Consider the following 22246-nt stretch of genomic DNA (forward strand, 5'->3'; position numbering starts at 1 on the left):
AAACAGCATTGCATGATGTACATTTTAAGTTTTTCATATGGTTTCAACAGGTGTTCTAAAAGTCATCCCTAAATTAAAGGAGAACTCCGGTCAATTTTAACATTGAGCTATTTTTTTTGTACATTTGGAGTGCTGTCAGTAGGCTACAGAGAACAACGACAAAAATCGGTGTTGCCTACACCGTGTTATCCTCGTTTTAAAATTTGCACCCTGTTGACTTCAATGGGGCAAGTTTTAAACCTGCTTTTAGCCTCTTAACATCCTTGATGTGTCATTACAAGTGCACAGGTCATGTGAGTGATTCCTTCGGAGTGAACGCGGGTGAATCTGACTGCAGTAGATGTGAAAGAAATATATAAAAAATTATGTTTATTCAGCCAGCGCACATACCTGTATTTACATCCTGTTTTCGGTCGAAGTCCACAGTAGTCGATTGTCGAGTTCACGCGCGTGATCATAGGTACTAAACCTATGTAACAAATATATACCTAACAAAAATATTTTTTTTTTTTTTTTTTTTTTTTTTTTTTTTTAAGTGTATAGGGACAATTAGGCTATATGTGAAAAATTTGTCACCATATACAAATTATTTTGATATTGTAAGACATTTTTGAGTAGCATTGTAACATACGTAGGCATCAGATATGATGTCGGTTTATATGTTTTTGGGGGGCCGACAAAATCTAGGCTAGGCACTAGTATATATTTATTATTGTTTTGTTTACATACCCTAACTAAAGTAACAATATTGTCCGGAAAAAAAATTGCGTAGGCCTACTAGTTACTGGGCAACAGTGTCATAAATTAAACAAAATGACTGAAAGTAACTATATGAAATGAAATCCATAGAGGCCTAAATGTAGTAGGCTAAATCGTTTCATATATATTTTGGGCAACCATTTATTTATTTACGTGATATTACTGTCTGGATGAGACTTTCATGATTAATGGGTTCGTGGGTTAGATTAGAATTTAGAAAACGTTCACAGAGGATTAGTTTCTATGTACCAAGCGCGCGCACGACGATTCCCAGCACGCGCTTGAGTTGAGTGACTGTTTGTCCCGCGCGGCGCTTGTGTGGGTGTGTGTGTGTATATGTGGGGGCATATGGAGTAGGTCACTCTCTGGAGTCAGGGCGAAGCAATCTGGAGAAATATATATTTATATATATATATACAACAAGTCATTGCCATGAGAGTTGAACAGGATTTTGAACATGGGGAAACGTCTGAAAACTCGGTGAGTGTGTTGTATTCTAAAGAACATGTAGTCAAATTAGAATTGTGACAATGCTTGTGTTAATGAGATCTAGACACAGCAGTGACTCTCACTGCAATATTTTCCCATTTAAACTGTTTTTTAGTGGTAGACTGACTCTAACAGACTTTTAATAAACTTATAAAGTTTTTATAATGTAAAAAACATTTTATGTTTGTTTTTTGTTTGTTTTTTATCCTAATAAAATACAATTGGAATTTCTATCCTAATTTGGAACCAATAGAGAAGGTTCCTAATAGAAATTTTCTTATTGAAAAATCATTAAATTCACAAATTCCAATAGAACTTGATTTTTAAAATTTCTGTTTATCCACTTGTTTGATTCTTAGATGAGTTTCATTTGATCCCATTAGGATTGTTTCCATCTTATGATAGAAACTCCAATAGCAATCTTGTCCAGATTGGAAATCTGTTTTGAAGGGCTTAATTTGAAATGTTTTAAATGAGATTCTTTCCCTTAAATCCAGAAGTTAATCTTTAACGTTATCCAGACCGAATGAATAGGAATTACTGTATGTTTGGTTGTGTCATTCAAGCTCATGATAAACACAGGCGCTATCTGTGTCGAAGGCCCAAAATAGAGCTCTGAGTGCCGCTCGCAGGCCTCCAGCTCACCATATATGTCTCCTGCTCCCTGCCTAGGGTGACTGGCTGCCTCCACAACCATGCTAACATTCCCACCTGCTGTCAGAGTTTCTTTATATAGTTCTGTAGCTCCTGCATCTATTATCTGGGCCAAAGACTTTTTTTTTTTAAAATAAACATTTACATGGCACATGCCACAGCCTTTTTTCAGGTATACTGTACTTGCAAAAAATCTAATCTGATATGGATTTAATGTACGATGTAGACATTTTCATGCAGGAGACTTTCATAAATGTTGATCAGGCCGGCTATAGACTCCTCCAACCCACGCTCATTTGACACCTGAGTCAGAGATGCGGTTATGCCGGGTGTTAAATCCAAGTGCAAATTACATCTCATATCATATTCTTGTTTTTAACTTATCAGTTCACACCTGCTCTTTTTTTTACTGGAACGGATCCTGTTATTGAGTAGTTAATTGCTCAAGTGAGGCCTGTTATCACGAACAGAAGTATTCTCAATATGCCTGTGGCAAAGCATTTGAATTTTTTGATCCACAGAAATAAAAAAACAGCATGTTTGCTTGTCTTTTTCAGAGCCAAATGCTACTTAACCAGCTCAGAGAGATTACAGGCATTCAGGATCTGCAGGTTCTCCAGAGCGCCCTGAACGTATGTTTAGCACAGCAGCACTTATCCGTGTGTTTATAACACAAGCAGCAGATGTAATGTTATTGACACGGATATTAATAGAAAATAAGCCAGACAAATGTTTGTAAATATGTAAATCATACCATGCACAAGAGTTTCCCTTACTTTCATCTGTGAGGGTTGGGTAACCTAGATGTGGTACTAAAATAAAGCATGTGTGTCTGATGACCTTAAAGCTAAATATTTAGTGCCCGAACTCATGTTCTTTTGTATTACACTAGTGATGACTAATTGCGAGAAAACACTTTATCTAGGCTAGTCAGGGTGACATGACCCATGCCATTGGGCTTCTGACCAGCCAGCCCACGGAGGTAGAGCACATGCCCGAAGAACCCACTAAAGCCAACAATGAGAGGAACACCTCCAATGCACAGAATGGTGGGCTGAAAATGACTTTCATGTCATCACATTTTCCAAAGATGAATTGATTAATATAGCAGTCATAATGCCATGATGTTTATTTGTGTAATTGGAATTGTTCTCAGGTTCTGCTAAAGACGATCTGCAGACCGCCATTGAGCTCAGTCTACAGGAGTCACAGCAGGCTGAAGCAGAGCGCCGAGAGCTGCACAGGTTCATTCCTGATAGGGTAGACTGGGGCAATTGTAACATTTTTACACTTTTCTTCACAAACTCATAGACTGCTACAAATGTACAAGTCATCTCCTTTTGACAAATGTGCGCCAAAAGTATACTATCTTTTAAAGTATGGGGTCCTTGAGATTTATTGATTGATTTTTCAAGAGATATTAACACCTTTATTTAGCCAGGACACATTCAATTGATCAAAAGTGACATTAACGACATTTATGGTGTTACAAAATATGTCTATTTCAAATAAATGCGGATCTTTTGAACTATCAATTCATCAAAGAATCCTAAAAAAAATTGTATATTTCTGAAGGGTTATGTGACACTGCTGAAAAATTCAGCTTCGCCATCACAAGAATAAATTACATTTTAAAATATATTAAAATTGAAAATAATATTTCACAGTATTAGTGTTGTTACTATGTTTTTGATCAAATACCTTGGTGAAGGTAAGAGACTTTTTTTCAAAAACATTTTTCAAAAATCTTAGCGACCCCAGACTTTTGAAACGTAGTTTATATGTCACCCACTTGTGCCAGAAGTTATAATCAACTTATAATCAAAAGGACTAGATCATATTATAATATTGAATCAAATACTAGAAAATAGTTGATTTTAACAGTGGTTGGGGAAAATTGTAATAATTGATTATATTAACACGCTGAATCTCAAATAAGAGCACTCCTTAAAGTTATATACTTGCTTTAATACATTTGAATAGTAATTAATGATTTTTACTATTATATATTATTTTTATTTCTATTATATGTTATTTCTGTTTCTGTTATATAGTACTTTTTTAACTGTAACAAATTTAAAAATACATTACAAAAAATACATTAAGTAAATTACAATTTTTAAATCATTTTACTTGATGAAGTAATGTTTATTATGTGCTTTAAAGGATTTCAGTTTTTTTATCTGTTCAGTCTTAAATTCCTGTGTTACCTCCAAAATAATTTATGTTAACTTTTAACCAACAACCTGAAGAATGTTTAAACTCAAAGGCATCAAAACAGAAGGACATTTTTGGACACCCCCAAAGATTATTTCTTGAAATAATTTAAAGACAAAGTTCAAACATCCTTAGCTTAAACTCCTTTTTCCCTGGCGGAGAGAGAGAGAGAGAGACTCACTCAAACCTGAGTGTGAATGAACCAATTTAGAGCTTTACAATTTCCCCCTTCTCCCCTACTACAGTCATTATTGTGAATTTAAGAATCATGGGCACAGCAGTAACTTTCAGAATCTGGTCTTGACTGTCTCACCCACTCCTATTTCTACTCTAGGGCTCTTGAGGTTAGTGCGGAAGAGAATGCGGCCCGCATGAAAAGGAAGAGGTGTGAGGCATCTGGAGAGAGCTGCAGCCCCGCCGACTGGATCCGACAGGAGGACTGTCCCGTGGGCATACGTAATGTAGGAAATACCTGCTGGTTCAGTGCTGTCATTCAGGTGTGTGAAGTTTTTAATCACCAATTTTGCTTTGAGACGACAGAATAGGAAAAATTTCCAGCAAAATTAGATTGTTGTGCTAGTTTGCATATACTGTATGTAAGCTTCCCTTTTAGGATGAGTTTCACATGGCATATATGTTGAGTTGTAAAAGGTAATTGTGAGTGCTATACTTCATTTTTACAGACTGTTTGAGAAATCGAATCGAAAACAAAAGCACTGCTGTAAGTGTTCTCGTCTGACCTGTTACTATATGATCCGATCATATTGTGCCAATTACATTAGTGGTGTTGCTAATGACTGGAGAATAGAGAAGATCAGGTGGAATGTTTTTTTTTTTGTTTTTTTTTTTGACTGCAGAAGTGTCTCAGAGCTGTAATTTTATTATATCCATTACCAGACTGAATTTAGCGAGGCTTCTCAGATGCCTGTGTTGAAATATAAGCCTTCACTGATATTGATAGATGTCTGAGCTAATTAAATAGAGCATTGTTTTGATGATTAAGAGAGGCATGAACTCATGGAGTGAGTTTATGGCCAATAGACTATCTTTCGTTAATGCAGTTTAATGATGTCATTTGAAAACAGTCCCAGCATGGATATGAATATCTCTAGTACAAGTACACTATCGTTCAAAAGTTTGGGGGCGGTAAGATTGCATTAAATTGATCAAAAGTGACAGTAAAGACAAAAGTTTTCTTTTTCAAATAAATGCTGTAACTTTCCAATCATCATTAAAGAATCGTTGAAATTGTCAAAAGAATGTATCATCGTTTCCACAAAAATATGAAGCACAACCGTTGTCAACATTGATAATAATAAGAAATGTTACTTTTTATGAGGAACAAATGTAACCTGACTTTACTACACATGACAACAAAATCAGCAACAACTGTGTAAATAAATCTGACAAATGGTAAAATAATGGCACTGTTCATGGCCTAGTGCATGCTGGGAAGAGAGCTAATGGGACTAAACAAAAAAATGAAATTCTCTTGTTTTTAGTCTCTGTACCACCTGCCGGTGTTCCGTAGACTGGTGCTCAACTACTGCCTGTCTGAGCGTGTGCTGGAGAAATGCAAGAGTCATTCAGTGAGTAATCTGCCAGATGAGCATGACTATCATTTAGTCTTTGTGAAGAATGTTGGGTAACACTTCATTTCAATGGTCCACTTTAGACATTCTATTAACTATAAGTAACTTTGCATGTCAACTAACAGTCATAAGAGTATTATTAGACTGTCTGCTTTATATTTGCTAACACTTTATTTTGATGGTCCTCCAACAGACATTCTACTGACCGTAAGTAACTTTGCAACTACATGTCAACTTATTCTACTAACCTGAACCCTAACACCTAACCATAACTTAAATCTACTAACAGTCTAGAAACTGACATTAATTATCTAAGTGGATTTGGCTAAAGATAAAAAAATTGTGGTACCGAATCATGAAAATATTTTTTACAGTTATCACAACATATGTTATTACATGCTTTAACTCGTCAAAATAAGCCATTTTCAAAAATTTTTATGTTATACAAGATTCAACTAATTTTTAAAGTCAGTTTAAAGTAATTGTTGATTGTAAATGTAAGTTGATTGTACTTACAAATTTAAGGCAGCAACTTTTTTTTACAGTGTACAGTCTACTAATACTCTGAGTTTGTTGAAATGTAGTTGCAAAGTTACTTATAGTCAGTGAAGTGTTTAAAGTGGACTATTGAAGTGTAACCAAGTGTTGTATTGAATGTTGAGGATATATTACATGTTAAATATCATTCCCTCGGATGAGACGTAAAACCGAGGTCCTGACTCTCTGTGGTCATTAAAAATCCCATGGCATTTCTCGTAATGAGTAGGGGTGTAACCCCGGTGTCCTGGCCACATTCCACCCATTGGCCCTTACCAATCATGGCCTCCTAATAATCCCCTTACATTGAATTGGCTCTATCACTCTCTCTCCTCTCTCCACCTATAGCCGTCGCATCATCCAAGTGGATGCTGCACACTGGTGGTGGTTGAGGAGAGATCCCCTGATATGATTGTAAAGCTCTTTGGGTGTACAGTAGTACATATGAAAGCGCTATATAAATGCCTCATTCTATTCTTCTATTCTATTCTTAAATTAAAATATAATGTAAGTTATTGTTCTCTTCTTGTTTGCCTTGACACCGGTATTCAAATATTGCTCCGCATCAATAGCAGATCTAAAAGACTATGTGGATTATTCTGACTATATTTCTGTTGCAGGAGAAAAGAAACATTGCCTTCATGCAGGAGTTGCGTTGCCTGTTTGCTCTGATGGTGGGCTCAAACCGTAGGTTTGTGGACCCCTCTGCAGCAGTCGAGCTTCTCAGGGATGCGTTCAGAACCAGTGAGGCACAACAGGTACATCATTTGAATGATATGATTCACAGCTGTCATGTCAGGGGCTAATTTTAAAAATGAAACGGTTGCAAATGATGCACTAATAAAAGGTGTCTTGAAATGTTTATCATTCACAACAGTTTATGAAGCTATATAAGAGCTTCTTCTAAATAGAGACTGTGCTGTATTCTTGGAAAACAGTGTTTATTTTAAGGTTGCTTGTTGTAGGATGTCAGTGAATTCACACACAAGTTACTTGACTGGCTCGAAGACGCGTTCCAGCTGGCTGCTAATGGAACGTAAGTTCATAAATCATAAATAATAATAGTGCATGGTAAAGTGAGAGTGGCTAAATTTGAATGCTTGAAAGGATTTGTTTAACCCTTTATTGAATTAATTATAAAAGCATTTTTAAATGCATGTAAAAGCATAACATAATGTAATACAAAAAAATATATAAAAATCATATGATATGCAGTAGTGCTGCATCCCTATCCACTGCATCCGTAATCCATTCCAGTTTCATAATGGGTTTTTTTTTTTGTGTGTGTGTGTTTTTGTTGTAGGGGTCAACAAACACATTAAAGCAATTCATCATAAATTGTTTTAAAATGAACTACTCACTACGAAATGTGAATGATATTTTTGATGGGTGGAAAATTAAAATGTATTTAAATAATAGTGAGACCAAGAAAAAGCTTTTAATGGTTTATTTAAAATCATTTTATTGCCATTTTATATGCATCATGTGTTTGCAACATGAAGAAAATGTGTTTGTTACCCTGAGGCAACATCTTGCTGTGGAGGGTTAATTAATAAATGGTAATGAGTGTAGCATTTGTTGAAGAATGATGAATAATTACCCTATAGCATATTTGGTTGCTAATGTACTTGCCAGGAATTTTTTTTATCCCCACAATAAAACATGGCAGCTTTTATTTTCAGTAACCCAGAGGATAAACAAAACAACCCAATGGTCCAGCTGTTTTATGGTACATTTGTGGCTGAAAGACTTCATGAAGGTAAGATAATGAAATTTCTCCTGTAGTTATTCTGTGTTTATCACTCTCATTGATTATAGTTGTGTGATTGTGTGCAGGAAAGATTGTGTCCAACATTGAGCAATTTGGACAATACCCTCTCCAAGTGAACGGCTTCAACAATTTAGACGAATGTTTGGAGGGCGCCATGGTTGAAGGAGAGATTGAGTCCCTTCATTCAGATCAGACGATCTCCTCTGGCCAGGAGGTCAGTTTCTCCACATGCAAATATATAGACTCCTGTCATTTATTAAAATATTATTTTGAAGTATGAACATGCTACTTTTATGAATTCAAGTATGTCTTTTTTTCCAGAGGTGGTTCTCCAAGCTGCCACCAGTGTTGACCTTTGAGCTGTCCAGATTTGAGTTCAATCAGTCTTTAGGGCGACCAGAAAAAATACACAAAAAACTGGAGTTTCCCCAAGTGATCTATATGGACAGGTTAAGATCTATCCATCCATCCATCCATCCATCCATCTAATCAAATCAAATCAATGCTAAATGGCAAATTGCTATTTTTTGTGTGCAGATACCTCCATAACAATGTTGATCAGACCCATGGTAGAAGAGGAGAGGTCAAGAGACTCAAGGACCAGTTAACAGTTCTGCAGCAGAAACTTGAGGGGTATGTTCAAAAGCCAAATAGAGGTCAAATCATGGTCAACATTGCGAGTAATCTTTTGATATTGTTCTTTGGGGTTATTGAAGATAAAAACTATGACTTTCTTTTTCAAAGATATAAAAACTATGGCTCAGGGCCAACCAAATACCCCCTGGCAGACATGTTGCAGTATGTGCTGGAGTTTGCCTCCACGAAACCCACAAATGTGTCTCCAGCCTCGCCAGTACCTACAAACCCTCCCGTACACACAGAACCCAGCTCAGGTGACAGCAGGCAAGGCTCGCTTTCCTGTGTTCTTCTTCATCGGCTGTGTGAGAAATCGTGCCCTCTTCTGTGTTTGACCTCCTCTAAATGTTTCATTTCTTGCTGTAGTCAGACAGAACCAGATGATGCTGGCTCGTCAGATGGTTCGGGCTGCCCGCAGACAGCCACACAGAGAACTCCCATACACAAGCCTTTTACTCAGTGCAGACACCCCATGGAGATGCCACTGCAACCAGCCCCCCACAGCGTGACCGAGGAGGAGCTGTACTTCGTCAAGGGCTGCTTACAGCGCTGGAGAGCAGAAGTTGAGAACACCATAAACGGTACATCCTTCACTTAGTGAATGTTGTTTTTCCCCGTAAGCTTGAATCAATGTGTTTTTTTTTAAGCCTATAGTGAGCTGCCTTATTTTAAGATGTCATAGGTGCCCTCTAGTTGCGATGCATAGACTGTCCTGAAAGGTAACGCATGTATTTATCAATATGCTGATTTGCCGTTCAAAAGTTTGGGGTCAGTAAGATTTTTTTTTTTGTAAATAAATTAAAACTTTTATTCAGCAAGGCATTACAGTTTTTCCTGGTCACTTTGGCTCAATTCTCAAATGAGAATTTTTTTTCTTCAGATCTCTGAACAATTAGTTTCGTGTTCACATCAGATTTGAGTTTCTCATTGATTTAAGCAAATTGCATGTGTTTTGGCACATGTGTGCAAAAGAGTAAGTACAATTGTCTACAATTTGCTAAATGCACATGGCTTGTTGAACAAAACTGATGAGTTTATTTTCAATGAAAACTCTTCACAACTTCTAAACATTCTTTCATCGTGTGAGCCATAACATGCAAAATGATCCATTCAGTAGTCAAAATCTGTCAGACATGCATGTGTATTCAATATCTGACGAATGTTTTTAATACCTGCTAAATTAGCAAATGGTCTTCCATTGTAATGAAATAGGAATCACAATTTTACCAATCAACCAATCAAGTTTGGAGCCATATACTGTATATGGAGTTTGTACAGCACAATCACTACCATTTTTGAACATGGAGGAATGTCAAAACCCTAAATATAAAACCATGTATAAATACATTTGTATTATTCAGTACATTTATTTTTGTAGAAATGTGTTACACGTAAACTAAACTTGTCATGGAAGAGCAATAGGAAGATATGTAAGAATAATGGTGGTGGTGTTGGTGTTATGCGAAGGCATAATAGAGTGTGTAAAAATGAACAAGCAATTGTGAATTTTCAGTTAACATGTAACATACATTTCTACAAAAATAAATGTAGTGTATAAATACATACATTTTCTTTTTGTGTACTACAGTATTGACTTTTCCTAGTAAATGTTTGCCTACGGTTGATATCTGTGTCTGAAAAGCTCAGCGTGATACACAAGAGCATTCAGCTAGACAAAACTGACATATATGTATAGTACAGAAGTGTGTCAGTGTCAACAAAAAAGTAGAAAAAAACATGAAGTTTGTATATAATAAATATTTCCATGGTGACTTTTTTTTTTTTGACCAGTGTGGCTCACACGATGACAAAAACACTTTTTATTTTGGTGGTATTGGCCAATTTAATCACACAATAACTAGGTTTTGAAGCATGAAGTTCATTTTTTGAGTGAGTTACTACATTTAGCAGACATGCAATAGAGTTCTGATGTTCTAGCAAACAGTTGTGACAATTGAGCTGCAGTTTAGAGAATGTTAAGACTGTTTCGAAAAATGTGGCAAAGCGATTAAGAAAAAATGTAAATTGATCAAATGTGACAGTAAAGACAAAACATTTTTAATTCAAATAAATGCTGCTGTATTGAACTTTCTATTAATCAAAGAAACATGCATAAATGTATCACAATTTCCAGCTCGACTGTTTTCAACACTTTGAGATTTTAAATATTTTTTACTATCCCATGAAGCTACAGGAGAAAAGTCGTCCTGTTCATAAATGGACAAAATTTTTAGATGACAATATGGCAGATGTCGTATGTCTGGATTGTACTACACACAAATAACAGTGTACTATTTTTTACAGTTGAGAAGTTTTTCATCGAATGCAAATCAAATCTGTAAAAAATATCAATTCAAAATGGCAGATAGTTTAATAAAAATGTTTTTAAAAATTAACTGAAAATGAATTTAGTACTGAATTGATATAAATGCTTTTAATAATTAAAAACGGACTATTTTACCTAAAATTGACAACTGTGTGCTTTATATATTTATGCTTTTATTATATTGTGTCGCCAGTTTTGGAATCAATTAACTCGTGTCTCCCATGCACTTTGCGTGCTGAGCGCTATTTGTTTGACACAGTTCTTGTTGCCAATTGCCACAGAAGAAAAGCTGAGCTGTAATGTGCATTTCAATTTTTCTGTTCTGAAGGCCATCATTATTCACAAGCAGTTATCCTAATGCGTTTGTGACTGTATCAGGATCCTGGCCTCAGGCGCAGTGTATTGATCTGTGTTCTCTCCCTGTGTGCAGAGCTGAAAGCCAGCATTGACAAGGTCAGCCAGGCCCTGGAGGGCATGTACTCAGATAACAGTCTGTGTCAGGTAAAGTCTATATCCTGAACACTCGTTGGTACTTTAATATTGACTGAGCCCTTTCAAGAAATTTGCATGACACCTCAATGAACCCTGACTTCATATTTGATGCTTCCAGGTGCCCTACAGACTACACGCTGTGCTCGTCCATGAGGGACAGGCCTCCGCTGGCCATTACTGGGCGTACATCTATGATCATGCTCACAAACGCTGGCTGAAGTACAACGACGTAATGGTGACAGAGTCGACCTGGGAAGAGCTCGTTCGAGACTCGTACGGTGGCATGACCAACGCAAGCGCCTACTGCCTCATGTACATCAATGACAAGCTACCATACCTCATAGCAGGTACTTTCCCCATGTGCCTCTCAAATTACGCAACTGCGCTCAGATTTTGCTGAAGCAAATCACTCACTTGATTTAAGGCATTGGCCTTAGCTCCGATTTCTTTCATAAATTAATGTTGATTGCTTTGTTGGCACACTTTGGGCATAAGAGAGTGTCTGCCAAGCTGTGAACATCAAAAACTCTTCCTAATGGTTTTTATTTTGATTAATTTTCCTGATGTTTTCTGTGATAAATTGCTATGAATATTTATATGACGTAGGGGTGAACATTTAGGGCCAGATTTACTAACTGCTTGCTCCAGCGCAAACCCTCTTTTGGTGTTAAAAAACTACTGTCAGGATTTACTGAAGACACGCAGTGTACAATTAGCGCTGAAAGGGCATGGACTGGGTTATTTTTGCGGCTGATCTCATTGCATATTCATTCATAGGAGTTTCCATTTCAGACGCAACATTTATGGGAGGAGAGTATTTAAATGAATCATGCATGGTGATTTACTAAGATTTGCACTAGTCAATTTACTGGTACCATTATTTACAGTCCAAAAAAAAGCATGTCTTAAACCAGACGCTAATTTGCACTGTTCTTGGTAGATTGCATTGGTCATTATGGAAATGATCCAGCCATTTTTACATAAAAATGCAGTAACCAAAAAAAAAGAAAAGAAAACACATTAAAGTGGGCATAAAATGGATGTTGCAATTGTATTTTCTTTACTATTGTGAAGTATATCTGAGTGAAATGACTCAAACAAGAAAAATGTAGGGCAATGTAAATGTAAATTTTGATTTCATGGTGACTAAAATTCCTATCAGGGAACTTTTTGCCACAATAATGAGCTTTATTTTTTCTTTCTTATGAATGACAGAAGACACAGACGATGAGACAGGGCAGGCTCTGAAAGGAATGGACTCCCTCCCGGCTATCCTGAAGCGCTATGTTCGGGAGGACAACCGCTGGTTCCAGCAGGAGCTGAGAGAATGGGAAGAGCAGTTCTGCCAAGCCCAACGTGAAGACGCACAAGTCCAAACACACACTCCCACCAACACAGAGGAACCCGTCCCAGAAGAGCCACAAAACCTAGTGCAAGAACCTGCCCAACAACAAACAAATGAAGTGTCTGAAGAACCACTTCCAGATTCAACACCAGCACCCGTCCAGGACAGTGAAGGTCAGATCCTTTTTTCTTCAAAAGGTCAGATGTTTTCCATGTATCTGTTGCAGGTGTATTTTCAATGTCTTTTCCCTTTCCAGAGCCCATGGCCAATTCAGCAGCTCTCAGCTTGATATCATCAGAGCCCAGTGAGAATGTGGGAGAGGGAAGTGAAGAGGATGTCACCAGTAGCCAGACACATGGCCCGCCAGATGAACAGAAGCCAGATCAGAGTCAGGTGAGGACGCTGAAGCGTTATTTGAGATGTGCAAAAAGTAGGTCACATATACAGCAATGGAGGTTTTATGTACAGTACATATGGGTCACAATCCTCTTCCTCTTCATAATCTGCAATAGCATTGTAAAAACACACAGCGCTCAAATAATACATTTAACAAAATAATGCTATAAACATTTAAATTAAATATTAATAAAACAGCTTTTGCAATTTTTCACTGTAAACTATAATTTTATATTTACAAATAATTTCTACAATATTTTATTAAACAATGTGTATTTAAGTATGTCTTGTTAAATTCAATATACCTTTTTACCATAAATTAAATTGCAATTTATACTTTTAATTTCTACTTTAAAAAACATGTATTTTGCATGTGAAATGTACTTTATAGAATATTACAGTACAATTATATGCATTATATTAATTCTAACATAATTTTTCACTTTAACTGCATATCATAAAGTAACTTAAATAGATAAATAGCAAACCAATTACAGTTTACTTTATACTCTTTATATTCTTGTATTCTCTGTCTCTCTCTCTTTATATATATATACATCTCACATTTATATATATATATATATACATTTAGAGTTATGAACATTTTAGTATATTTGTGTATTTTTGTGCATATTTTGACATATGTGCATCACTATATGTATGGTGTGATTATATGGGAGAGAAACTTGTAGATTTACATTGGTGGTTAAATCACTACAAACTTGTTTGCTTGTACTTGCTTAATGTTTAATGTTTTGTCTGTTCCTGTCGCTAAGCTCTGGTATTTTGTAAGAGGATACGTTTTGGAAAGGGATGTGGGGATAAGGTTCATCGGACAGCTGAGAGGCTTCCAACATTCCTCAGTCTTTCTGGTTGAAGTCCCATGCGGGGTTGCTGGGGACAGTGTGTCAGAAAAGAGCTTTAAATAGAGCCTGAGCTCTGTGCTTCCTGTGCATGCACCATCAAAATCAACTGGATTCCTAAACGATTGTGGAGAACATGTTCCTGATGCTTCTCTATCAACAGGCAATTGTTTTAAGCGCTGTGTGTTCTTGGTGTCTAGTCTTTAGAAAGAGTAATCTTGGATATTATTGACTCAGCATATGGGGTTAGAATGTCGATTCTGTACTTACGACTTATTCTTCTGCTGTTTCTCTCTTTGACTCGTTGATTTTATTGGTGCTCCTGATTTACAACTGTGCTGATTTGTTTTCCTAGGCCTTGTCATAAATGGTCGTGATAGGACCTCTAGTGGTCAGTGTCTCATATTGCATTCAAGGGTATTTATGAGCAAAATAAGGTGATTAACTTTACTTGAAGGGATTTTTCTACAACATGCATTACATGTAGTCATACCACAAACATGAATTTTGAATGTGTTTTGTTTTCCATAAATTTTGAATGTTTAAAAGTCGCTACTTAACGACTTCAATGGTTATCAGATGAATTGCATGTTTTATCCGTCAAACACCAGTGTTATTTTAGTAACATTAATTTACTATTATAGTTTTTGTTAATATTTTGAATTAGATTTTATTTTTATATTTTCTGTTTTCATTTTAAGTTCTGTGTTTTTGTCATTTTTATCAATTTTATTTGTGATTTTTTTTTTATGGTTTTAGTACATAAACCCACATCTTATTGTGCATACAGAAAGTGGCCAGTACTATTTTCAAACATTCATACTAGTCCATGTATTCAAGAATTAAAGGAAAAATTAAATATATGCCTAGTGCTGTCGTAAAACTCAAGGTGATGATATTTACAGCGTTAACTGCTTGGCACAAGCTGATTTGTTCATGTCACATCTGCAGCCAATGAGCTTGCTTGCTCAACTTTAAATGGCTGGTGACCATTCAATATAGCAGTTTGCTGCCGCTTTCAGAGCTCGTCTAAAACCATCCACCTTCCCCAGCTCCACCTGTATAAATCTGCTATGGGTAATTGATATGCTATTTGTGTAGCAGTAGTATGTCTTACATACTCACAGCAGTGTATCGGCATATGTATTGGCAGCAGCAAGTTCCTGTACTTGCTCTTCAGCAGCAATAATCTACAACAACAGCAATAATCAACAGCAGCAGCATAGCAGATCTATTCCGCCAAGACCAAATACATTAACGTTGTCATATCCATTACCATGCTAAAAATCTCCAGAGAGTTGTCATGATAGAAATAAAATACATTTCCTAGTCCAGCTCATCATCATCTCCGCTAGACTCTTTAAAGACAGCCAAAAGAGTGTTTTGAGGGGGGGGAAACGACTATCAGAGATTTGCATTTCCGCTGTTTTAAAAACCAATTAGAAATTCCTGAGGGAGACCATGGTGAATTACACTTCCTGGTTTGCCTACAAATTGATGTAATGAGTGAACATCTCTAGACTATAGTAAGTGAATAAGATCATTGACAGTCACTCAACAGCCTCTTTCTCTATGTTTTTCAGCAGCCTGTGGCGGATTCAGCCTCTACAGACAGAGCTCAGAGGTCAGAGGTTGAGGTGGAGGAGCAGGTCATCAGTGATGAGGCAGAACCAGACAGCCAGACAGAGCCAGAGGCCTCGTCCACAGAGGAGAACCCAGCAACGGCCACGCACAGGCAGCATGAGAATGAAGTTTCTGAGGTAGAGATACCCAATGTAGGCAGGATTCTGGTGCGCTCTGATGCAGATGGCTACAATGAAGAGGTAAAGGATTATTTCTCTGGTTCCATGAACTGTAAAATGAGGCGACTTATTAATTAAATTTAACATTAATGTTTTCCTCTGTTCATCTGTAATGGAATAGATGATGCTAACACCAGCCATGCAGGGTGTCATTTTTGCCATTGCCAAGGCAAGACAAGTTTTTGACAAAGATGGGCCTGAAGCGGGACTCATCAAGGTATACAAATTAAAATGACTCAATGCAAACTAAATGGCGCTACTGATATAGTACTTGATAGAGAATAATATATAGTTGATAAAAAATATATATATATGTTTGGAAATCAACTAATGCATTGATCTCTCTCATTGATCTCTCTATCAGGCGTTCCATGAGGAATTTTCCAGATTGTATGAGCTGTCCCAGGAAGAGACCACACCCCAGCAAGACCCTCGACTCCAGCATGTGCTGGTTTACTTTTTCCAAAATCAGGCCCCTAACCGTGTCATTGAGAGGACATTGCTGGAGCAGTTTGCGGACCGCAACCTGAGTTTTGATGATCGGTAACAACACATTTTCTTTTAAATCAATGACTTAATGCAGTATATTTTTAATTGGAGTAAGTTAATATTGAATAATAGGACTAATCTAAACTGGTACTTTCCCCTTGTAGGGCCATCAGTATCATGAGAGAGGCCAGATCTAAACTTCGTCTCATTAAACCAGAAGATATGGACATGGATGAGTACTTGGTAAGACCAATAAGGCTCACTACTCTTTTTACTTCTTTAATTTAAAATATATACTGCTGTTTAAAAGTTTGAGGTCAGTACGATTTTTTTTTTTTAAACAAATGAATGCTTATATTTAGTAAGGATGCAATTGATCAAAAGTGGCAGTAAAGACGTATAATGTTACAAGATTTAATGCTGTTTTAATGAACTGAACTCAAAAAATGTATTACGAATTCCACAAAAGCATTGAGCAGCACAACGATTTTTAACATTGATAATAAGAAATGTTTCTTGAGCGCCAAATCAGCATATTATTATGATTTCTGAAGGATCATGTGAGTAATGATGCTAAAAATTCAGCTTTGCCATCAAAGGAATAAATTACATTTTAAAATAATTTATTAAAATATAAAATAGTTATTTTAAATTGTAATTATATTTCACAATATTTCCGTTTTTACTGTATTTTTGATCAAATAAAGCAGCCTTGGTGAGCATAAGAGACTTCTTATAAAAACGTATAAAAACTAAAAACTGTATTTTCTTCCCTCTCCTCCCAGCAATGGCAGGATGACTACAGCATGTTCAAGACAGTGTTTGCCTACCTGTTGACAGGTCTCGAGCAGTATCAGAATGGAAAGTATGTAGACTCATTGACACCAGAAAGGGCCTGTGCATTGCATTGAAGAGTCTGTAAGTCTACAGCATTGATCTTTTCCATTGCAGGACAAGAGAAGCTCTGAATTATCTCGCACATGCACACCAGGACAACTCAGCCCTGCTTAGGAAAGGAGAGAAGAAAGGAGTGGATCAGTCGCTTATAGCACTTTACAGGAGAAAGTGTCTGAAAGTATGTCCACTTTAATAATCCAAAACATACACTTCCATTCAAAAGTTTGGGGTCGGTAAGATTTTGGAAAAACGTATAATCTCCACGTTGGATCAAAAATACAGTAAAAACAGCAATATTGTGAAATATTACTTAATATAATGTTTTCTATTAATATATTTTAAAGTGTAATTTATTCCCTTTATTGGCAAAGCTGAAAATTTTCAGTATCATTACATTCAGCATCACATGATCTATCAGAAATCATTCTGATATGCTGATTTGATGCTTAAAAAACATTTCTGATTATTATCAATGTTGAAAACAGTTGTGCTGCTTAGTATTTTAGTGGAAACCCTGATACATTTTATCAGGTTTCTTTGATGAATAGACTTAGTCTTGAATAGTCCTTGAATAGAATAGTCTTTACTCTCACTTTGATCAATTTAACGCACCCTTGTTGGATAAACGTATTCAATTCTTTTTTTTATCTTACTGATCCCAAATTGTAGTGTATTGTAAAGACATTCATATATACGTATATAAGCACAATTTTCTCATATGAAACTTCTGTGAACGTGTTACACCCTGCAGGAGCTGAATGAGAACGCAGCCACACTCTTTAAAAGTCAAGATGAAAATGACGTGGCAGAGGGAGTGACCATCATGAACGAGTGCGTCATCCCTTGCATGCACCTCATGGTCAGAGACAGTGTCAGCCAAGAGGATTTGGATGTCATAGAGCTGATCAGGAATTGCTGGTGCTCCTACCTGGGGCAGGACATGGATGGTGGGCTATATATTTTATATATAGACCATTTCAATAACATTCTTAGCTCATGTTGTTGTTGTTGTTCATTTTTGTCTGTTATTCAGATTCTCTTCAGGAAAAGCTCAGCGAATTCCTGCCCAGAGTCCTGGACTGTTCTGCAGAAATGGTGGTGCTTAAAGAGCCCCCCAAAGTGAGGAACTCGCCCCATGATCTGTGCAGCCGTCTGACTGCCGTCATGGAGTCCATTCACAGCTCCTCAGTCGTCATCGTGAAGTGAAGTCGGACATGACATTATGTGAGGCAAGGTTGAAAAAAAAAAATAGCACGGTACAGTCACAAGGTGATCTAACCTCTGTCTTAGACTGAGCTGGATTTCATTTTTGCTGCACAATGACGCTTTCTGTTTCGCACTGCACACATATTCACTGTGTTCTGAATTCCTTGAAGGGAGATTGATTGGCTGCTCTTGGTCTTTGTAGACGTTTGATCTCAGGAAAGATCAAATAGATGGCATTTTGTAAAGCTAGGTTTAATGATAGGGCAGTGAAGGTAGTGTACGTTTTTACCCTGTTCTTCTTTTCACGTGAACTGTAGACATATAGCGTGAAAATAGTCTTTTATAGAGATTTGCTGAAGCCACTTTATTTCAGTCTACACTTAGCTGAACATCCTCTATGTATTCTTTCTTTGTACAGTAAAGTTGTCTGATTTTCCACTCCTTTGTCCTACCCCTCTGCTACCTTTCAATAAAATTTTGATTTCTCACTTTGTTGCCCTGTCCTGAGTTCTCGCTTTCTAGCTTTTTCCACACCTTCTGTTCTCATTTTCCATTTCTTTTAAGTTTCTTCTAAGTTCTCACCACATACTCATACTGTATATAATGGGTGCCATTAATACTGTGCATTTACTGCAGCTCCACTGAGAATATTCAATTATTGTGGGAAAACACGGGCATTTCTGTTTATTAGTGAGTCTCTGAAAAGATATATTTACATAAGTACATTTTGTTTCATTATATATATAGTACAAAATATATTAAAATAAGATTGGAATTGTATTTGAAGTACATTTTTATTAGCTGGGCTGTTTATAAAATATTCTCAAAAGAGTACAACACTAAGCACAAGCAATAATCTTTGCTTTTAAAGAATAGTTTTACCTTATTCTCTTAGATTAGAAGCTTTCAGAATGGCATGTTACTAAAAATAACCATTTAAAAGGGCAGCTACAGTTTTATGCATTTATTAGAATTGTTCATCTACATTGAGGTAGTGGTATTGTTTTTCTTTAATTACGTCTCTTTGATTGATTTCCTTGAGCAGTGTTGACTTATACAAGGCGTGAAAATGGCGACATTTTCTATGGCACAAAGTCAAATTACTAATATATTCGTTATCAACAGAAAAACGTGCATTTGTTCTCATCTCTTTATTTTTTTTGTAAAATCATATTTGTTACCTGACCTGACTGTGGTTTTCCATCCAAAATTGAACATGCTGTGTTAGTAAATAAAGAATGAGTCACAAAATAAGAGTAAATGAGGACAATTGTTTTTGTACATCTGCTTAAATCTTCTGAAATACATCACCACAACATTTCTTCTTGTCTTCTCCCTGGATTAATTTAGAGAATCAGACTTAATCTCCTGAGTTTAATTAGACTTCGAACACGGCCATGATTGTGTCGATGCAACAAAACGCTGCTTAGCACAGTGGATACATGGGAAGAGTATAAGAAAGATAAGATGCATTGTAAGCCTATCACAAGCACGTCATTATACAGTCTTATCAGGAATAGACTCTTCTATTACCCTATACAAATGAAGAGGCTTTTCATATGAAGGGAACAGCAATATATAAGAAAATAATTAAATTGATTTATAATACTAATTAATTCTTCATGAAACTGTTTATGTTTCCATCATAGTGAATTAAAATAGAATAAATAAAATAAATCTTCAAATAAATATTTTTCTAATAATTTTATAAAAGCAAAAAGCCCCAAGAAGCTGTGGTTTACAGTGAATTTAAAACAGCTAAGGGGCGTTGAAATCCCCATTAGCTGTTCTAAGTTTAATGTAAACCACGGCTCTACAGGGCTTATTGCTTTTATAAAATGATTAGAAAAATATTTCTTTTAATATTTCTTTTATTCACACAGATGCAGTGGCGCAGTAATACTGATGCTGTGGTCACAGTGGCTGAGTAATTTACAACGGCTTCAAACACGGCTCAACCATTCAGAATCAAGGACCGGAACTATTCGTTTTATAATGGCTAATTTGAAATCTTTGTTTGGGTATAATACTTCTGAGAGCTTCTGTGAGAATACTTCTCAGGTGAACATTTGAAAACTTTCCTCTGTCCTCAGGAAGAAGGCACGTGCTGTCTGTGATGGTCTACACACACCTCCATCTGTAACAGAATTGCTTTCAGGTGCAATAGCAACGTCCACCACTGTTTCTAACAGCGAAGCACCTACTTCTCCTTGATCCCTGGAATTCTCACACACCCACAGTAGGTAATTGACTAAAGGGTCATTCCATTCTATCAACACACAAACATAAATAGTGATGAATGCCAAAATATTAAACTTTAAAGTAAACTAAAGATTCTAGCATGTATAATTTAATACACCTTTTATGGGTCAATGACATGGCCCAAAATGTCCCAAAAAGTAATTCCGGGTAACTGTCCCGGCTTAAAAGCGGAATACAAAAATACGACAAAAATGTAAAAAATATAAATAAAAGTATTTAAAATCTACTTGGGTATATTTGTACTGATGTTCTCAATGATACCTACAAATATAGTGATAATACTACACTTATTTAAATTTTTATGACAGAAAGACTGATTTTTTGTCTCCAAAATGTGATTTCTCTAGTGTCATTCCTGGATAACAGACATCAATGACCATTTTGGACCATAATACATTTTTGTATGTCATGTGACATAATATTGTATCAAAAATAATACCCTGAAGTAGCAGTAAGCGTCTCTTAAAATGTTGCTTTTTTTTACCTTTTCGGTCACTGGTGCACTTTGTAGCAATATCAAGTGTCCTTTTGGATAACACTAATAAAACATTTATAATGTTTTTATATTAAGTGATGATAGCTAAGTTGTAGTTTTCCATAGGTGGTTAAGTTAGTGCCTGATTATAAAGAAAAAAAAATTGTTGTCATTCCTGGATAACAAAAAACCTCTGTTAGCCAGGACATGTCATCCATTATCCAGAATGACATAAGCATAACAATCTAGTCTTTAATGAACATTTGTAAACTTTTAGGCATAGTTATTATAGTTATATTATTAACATTAACATTATTTACATAATTTTATGTTTTTTTCATTCATCTTGATTTCATATGATTCAATGAGGCACATGGGTCATTATCATTGAATTGAATTTTGTAATGTTAATGGTCAAATCATGAATAATGTAATCATATTTATTAATATATCAACATTTTATTAAAGCTTTAGTATAGCTTCTGGTGTTTTAAGGTCAATTCTGTCCTCCCAGATGCCTCTGTCTAATAAAGAGAGGCAGAGACGGTTCAGAGCCAGGATAAACGCAGATGCAGAAGCTAGGGCTGAGTATCTTGGAAAAAAGAGAGCAGGGTATTATAGTGATGACTCAGTGGAATGATAATGTGTCAGGAACAAGCAAACTTGAAATAGTAATCGAAATAGGTTCACACTCATTTGCAATAAGCCTAAATGTTTTAGCTGTATAATGTATTGGACTAGTCTAGATACCCTTGGCCATTGTTTATGAAGCATTATCATTTTACAGATTTACTGTACATTTTACAGATTTTTAAATCATTAAAAACTTGTCAGTGTCTCTTTCTTTGTTTCAAGTTTGAGTGGTGGAAAGAAAAATGATACTGAGGATGGCTGCAAAAATATTGCAGAATGTCCTTCCGTCTAACAGTATGTCATTCCGGCTAACAATGACACGGGCAATTAATTTAACCCATATTTGTGTGTTAGATTACACAATTCTGTTTTTTAGTTTTTTTTAGTTAATGATAAAACAAGTCT

At 36.1% G+C, this 22246-nt stretch overlaps 1 protein-coding gene across 2 annotated transcripts; it reads left to right on the plus strand.

Moving 5' to 3' along the window:
- Positions 1–1087: 1087 nt before the first annotated feature.
- On the plus strand, positions 1088–18966 carry usp28 (ubiquitin specific peptidase 28). 2 transcript variants are annotated; one of them, XM_084387063.1, is made up of 26 exons: positions 1088–1239; positions 2460–2534; positions 2828–2951; positions 3059–3146; positions 4454–4616; positions 5622–5708; positions 6869–7006; positions 7214–7284; positions 7931–8007; positions 8085–8233; positions 8341–8468; positions 8557–8652; positions 8764–8922; positions 9022–9236; positions 11412–11482; positions 11592–11820; positions 12689–12991; positions 13075–13211; positions 15661–15900; positions 16001–16096; positions 16244–16422; positions 16533–16611; positions 17154–17233; positions 17320–17443; positions 18017–18212; positions 18299–18966. In XM_084387063.1, exons 1-26 carry the CDS (start codon positions 1192–1194, stop codon positions 18469–18471), a joined length of 3525 nt encoding a protein of 1174 aa, XP_084243189.1. In that variant the 5' UTR covers positions 1088–1191; the 3' UTR covers positions 18472–18966. The 2 variants fall into 2 exon arrangements, with proteins under 2 accessions (XP_084243189.1, XP_084243190.1); XM_084387064.1 differs by having other exon boundaries at positions 15664–15900; positions 18299–18963.
- Positions 18967–22246: the final 3280 nt, after the last annotated feature.

The sequence above is a fragment of the Rutilus rutilus genome (assembly GCF_951802725.1).
Source record: "Rutilus rutilus genome assembly, chromosome: 18".
Taxonomy (NCBI): Eukaryota; Metazoa; Chordata; class Actinopteri; order Cypriniformes; family Leuciscidae; genus Rutilus; species Rutilus rutilus.

Coding starts and splice junctions, on each gene's coding strand:
- usp28 (XM_084387063.1), top strand. CDS start 1,192: ATGAGAGTTGAACAGGATTTTGAACATGGGGAAACGTCTGAAAACTCG. Junction 11,483..11,591: donor CAGATAACAGTCTGTGTCAG/GTAAAGTCTATA, acceptor TGATGCTTCCAG/GTGCCCTACAGACTACACGC. Junction 16,423..16,532: donor AACCTGAGTTTTGATGATCG/GTAACAACACAT, acceptor TTCCCCTTGTAG/GGCCATCAGTATCATGAGAG.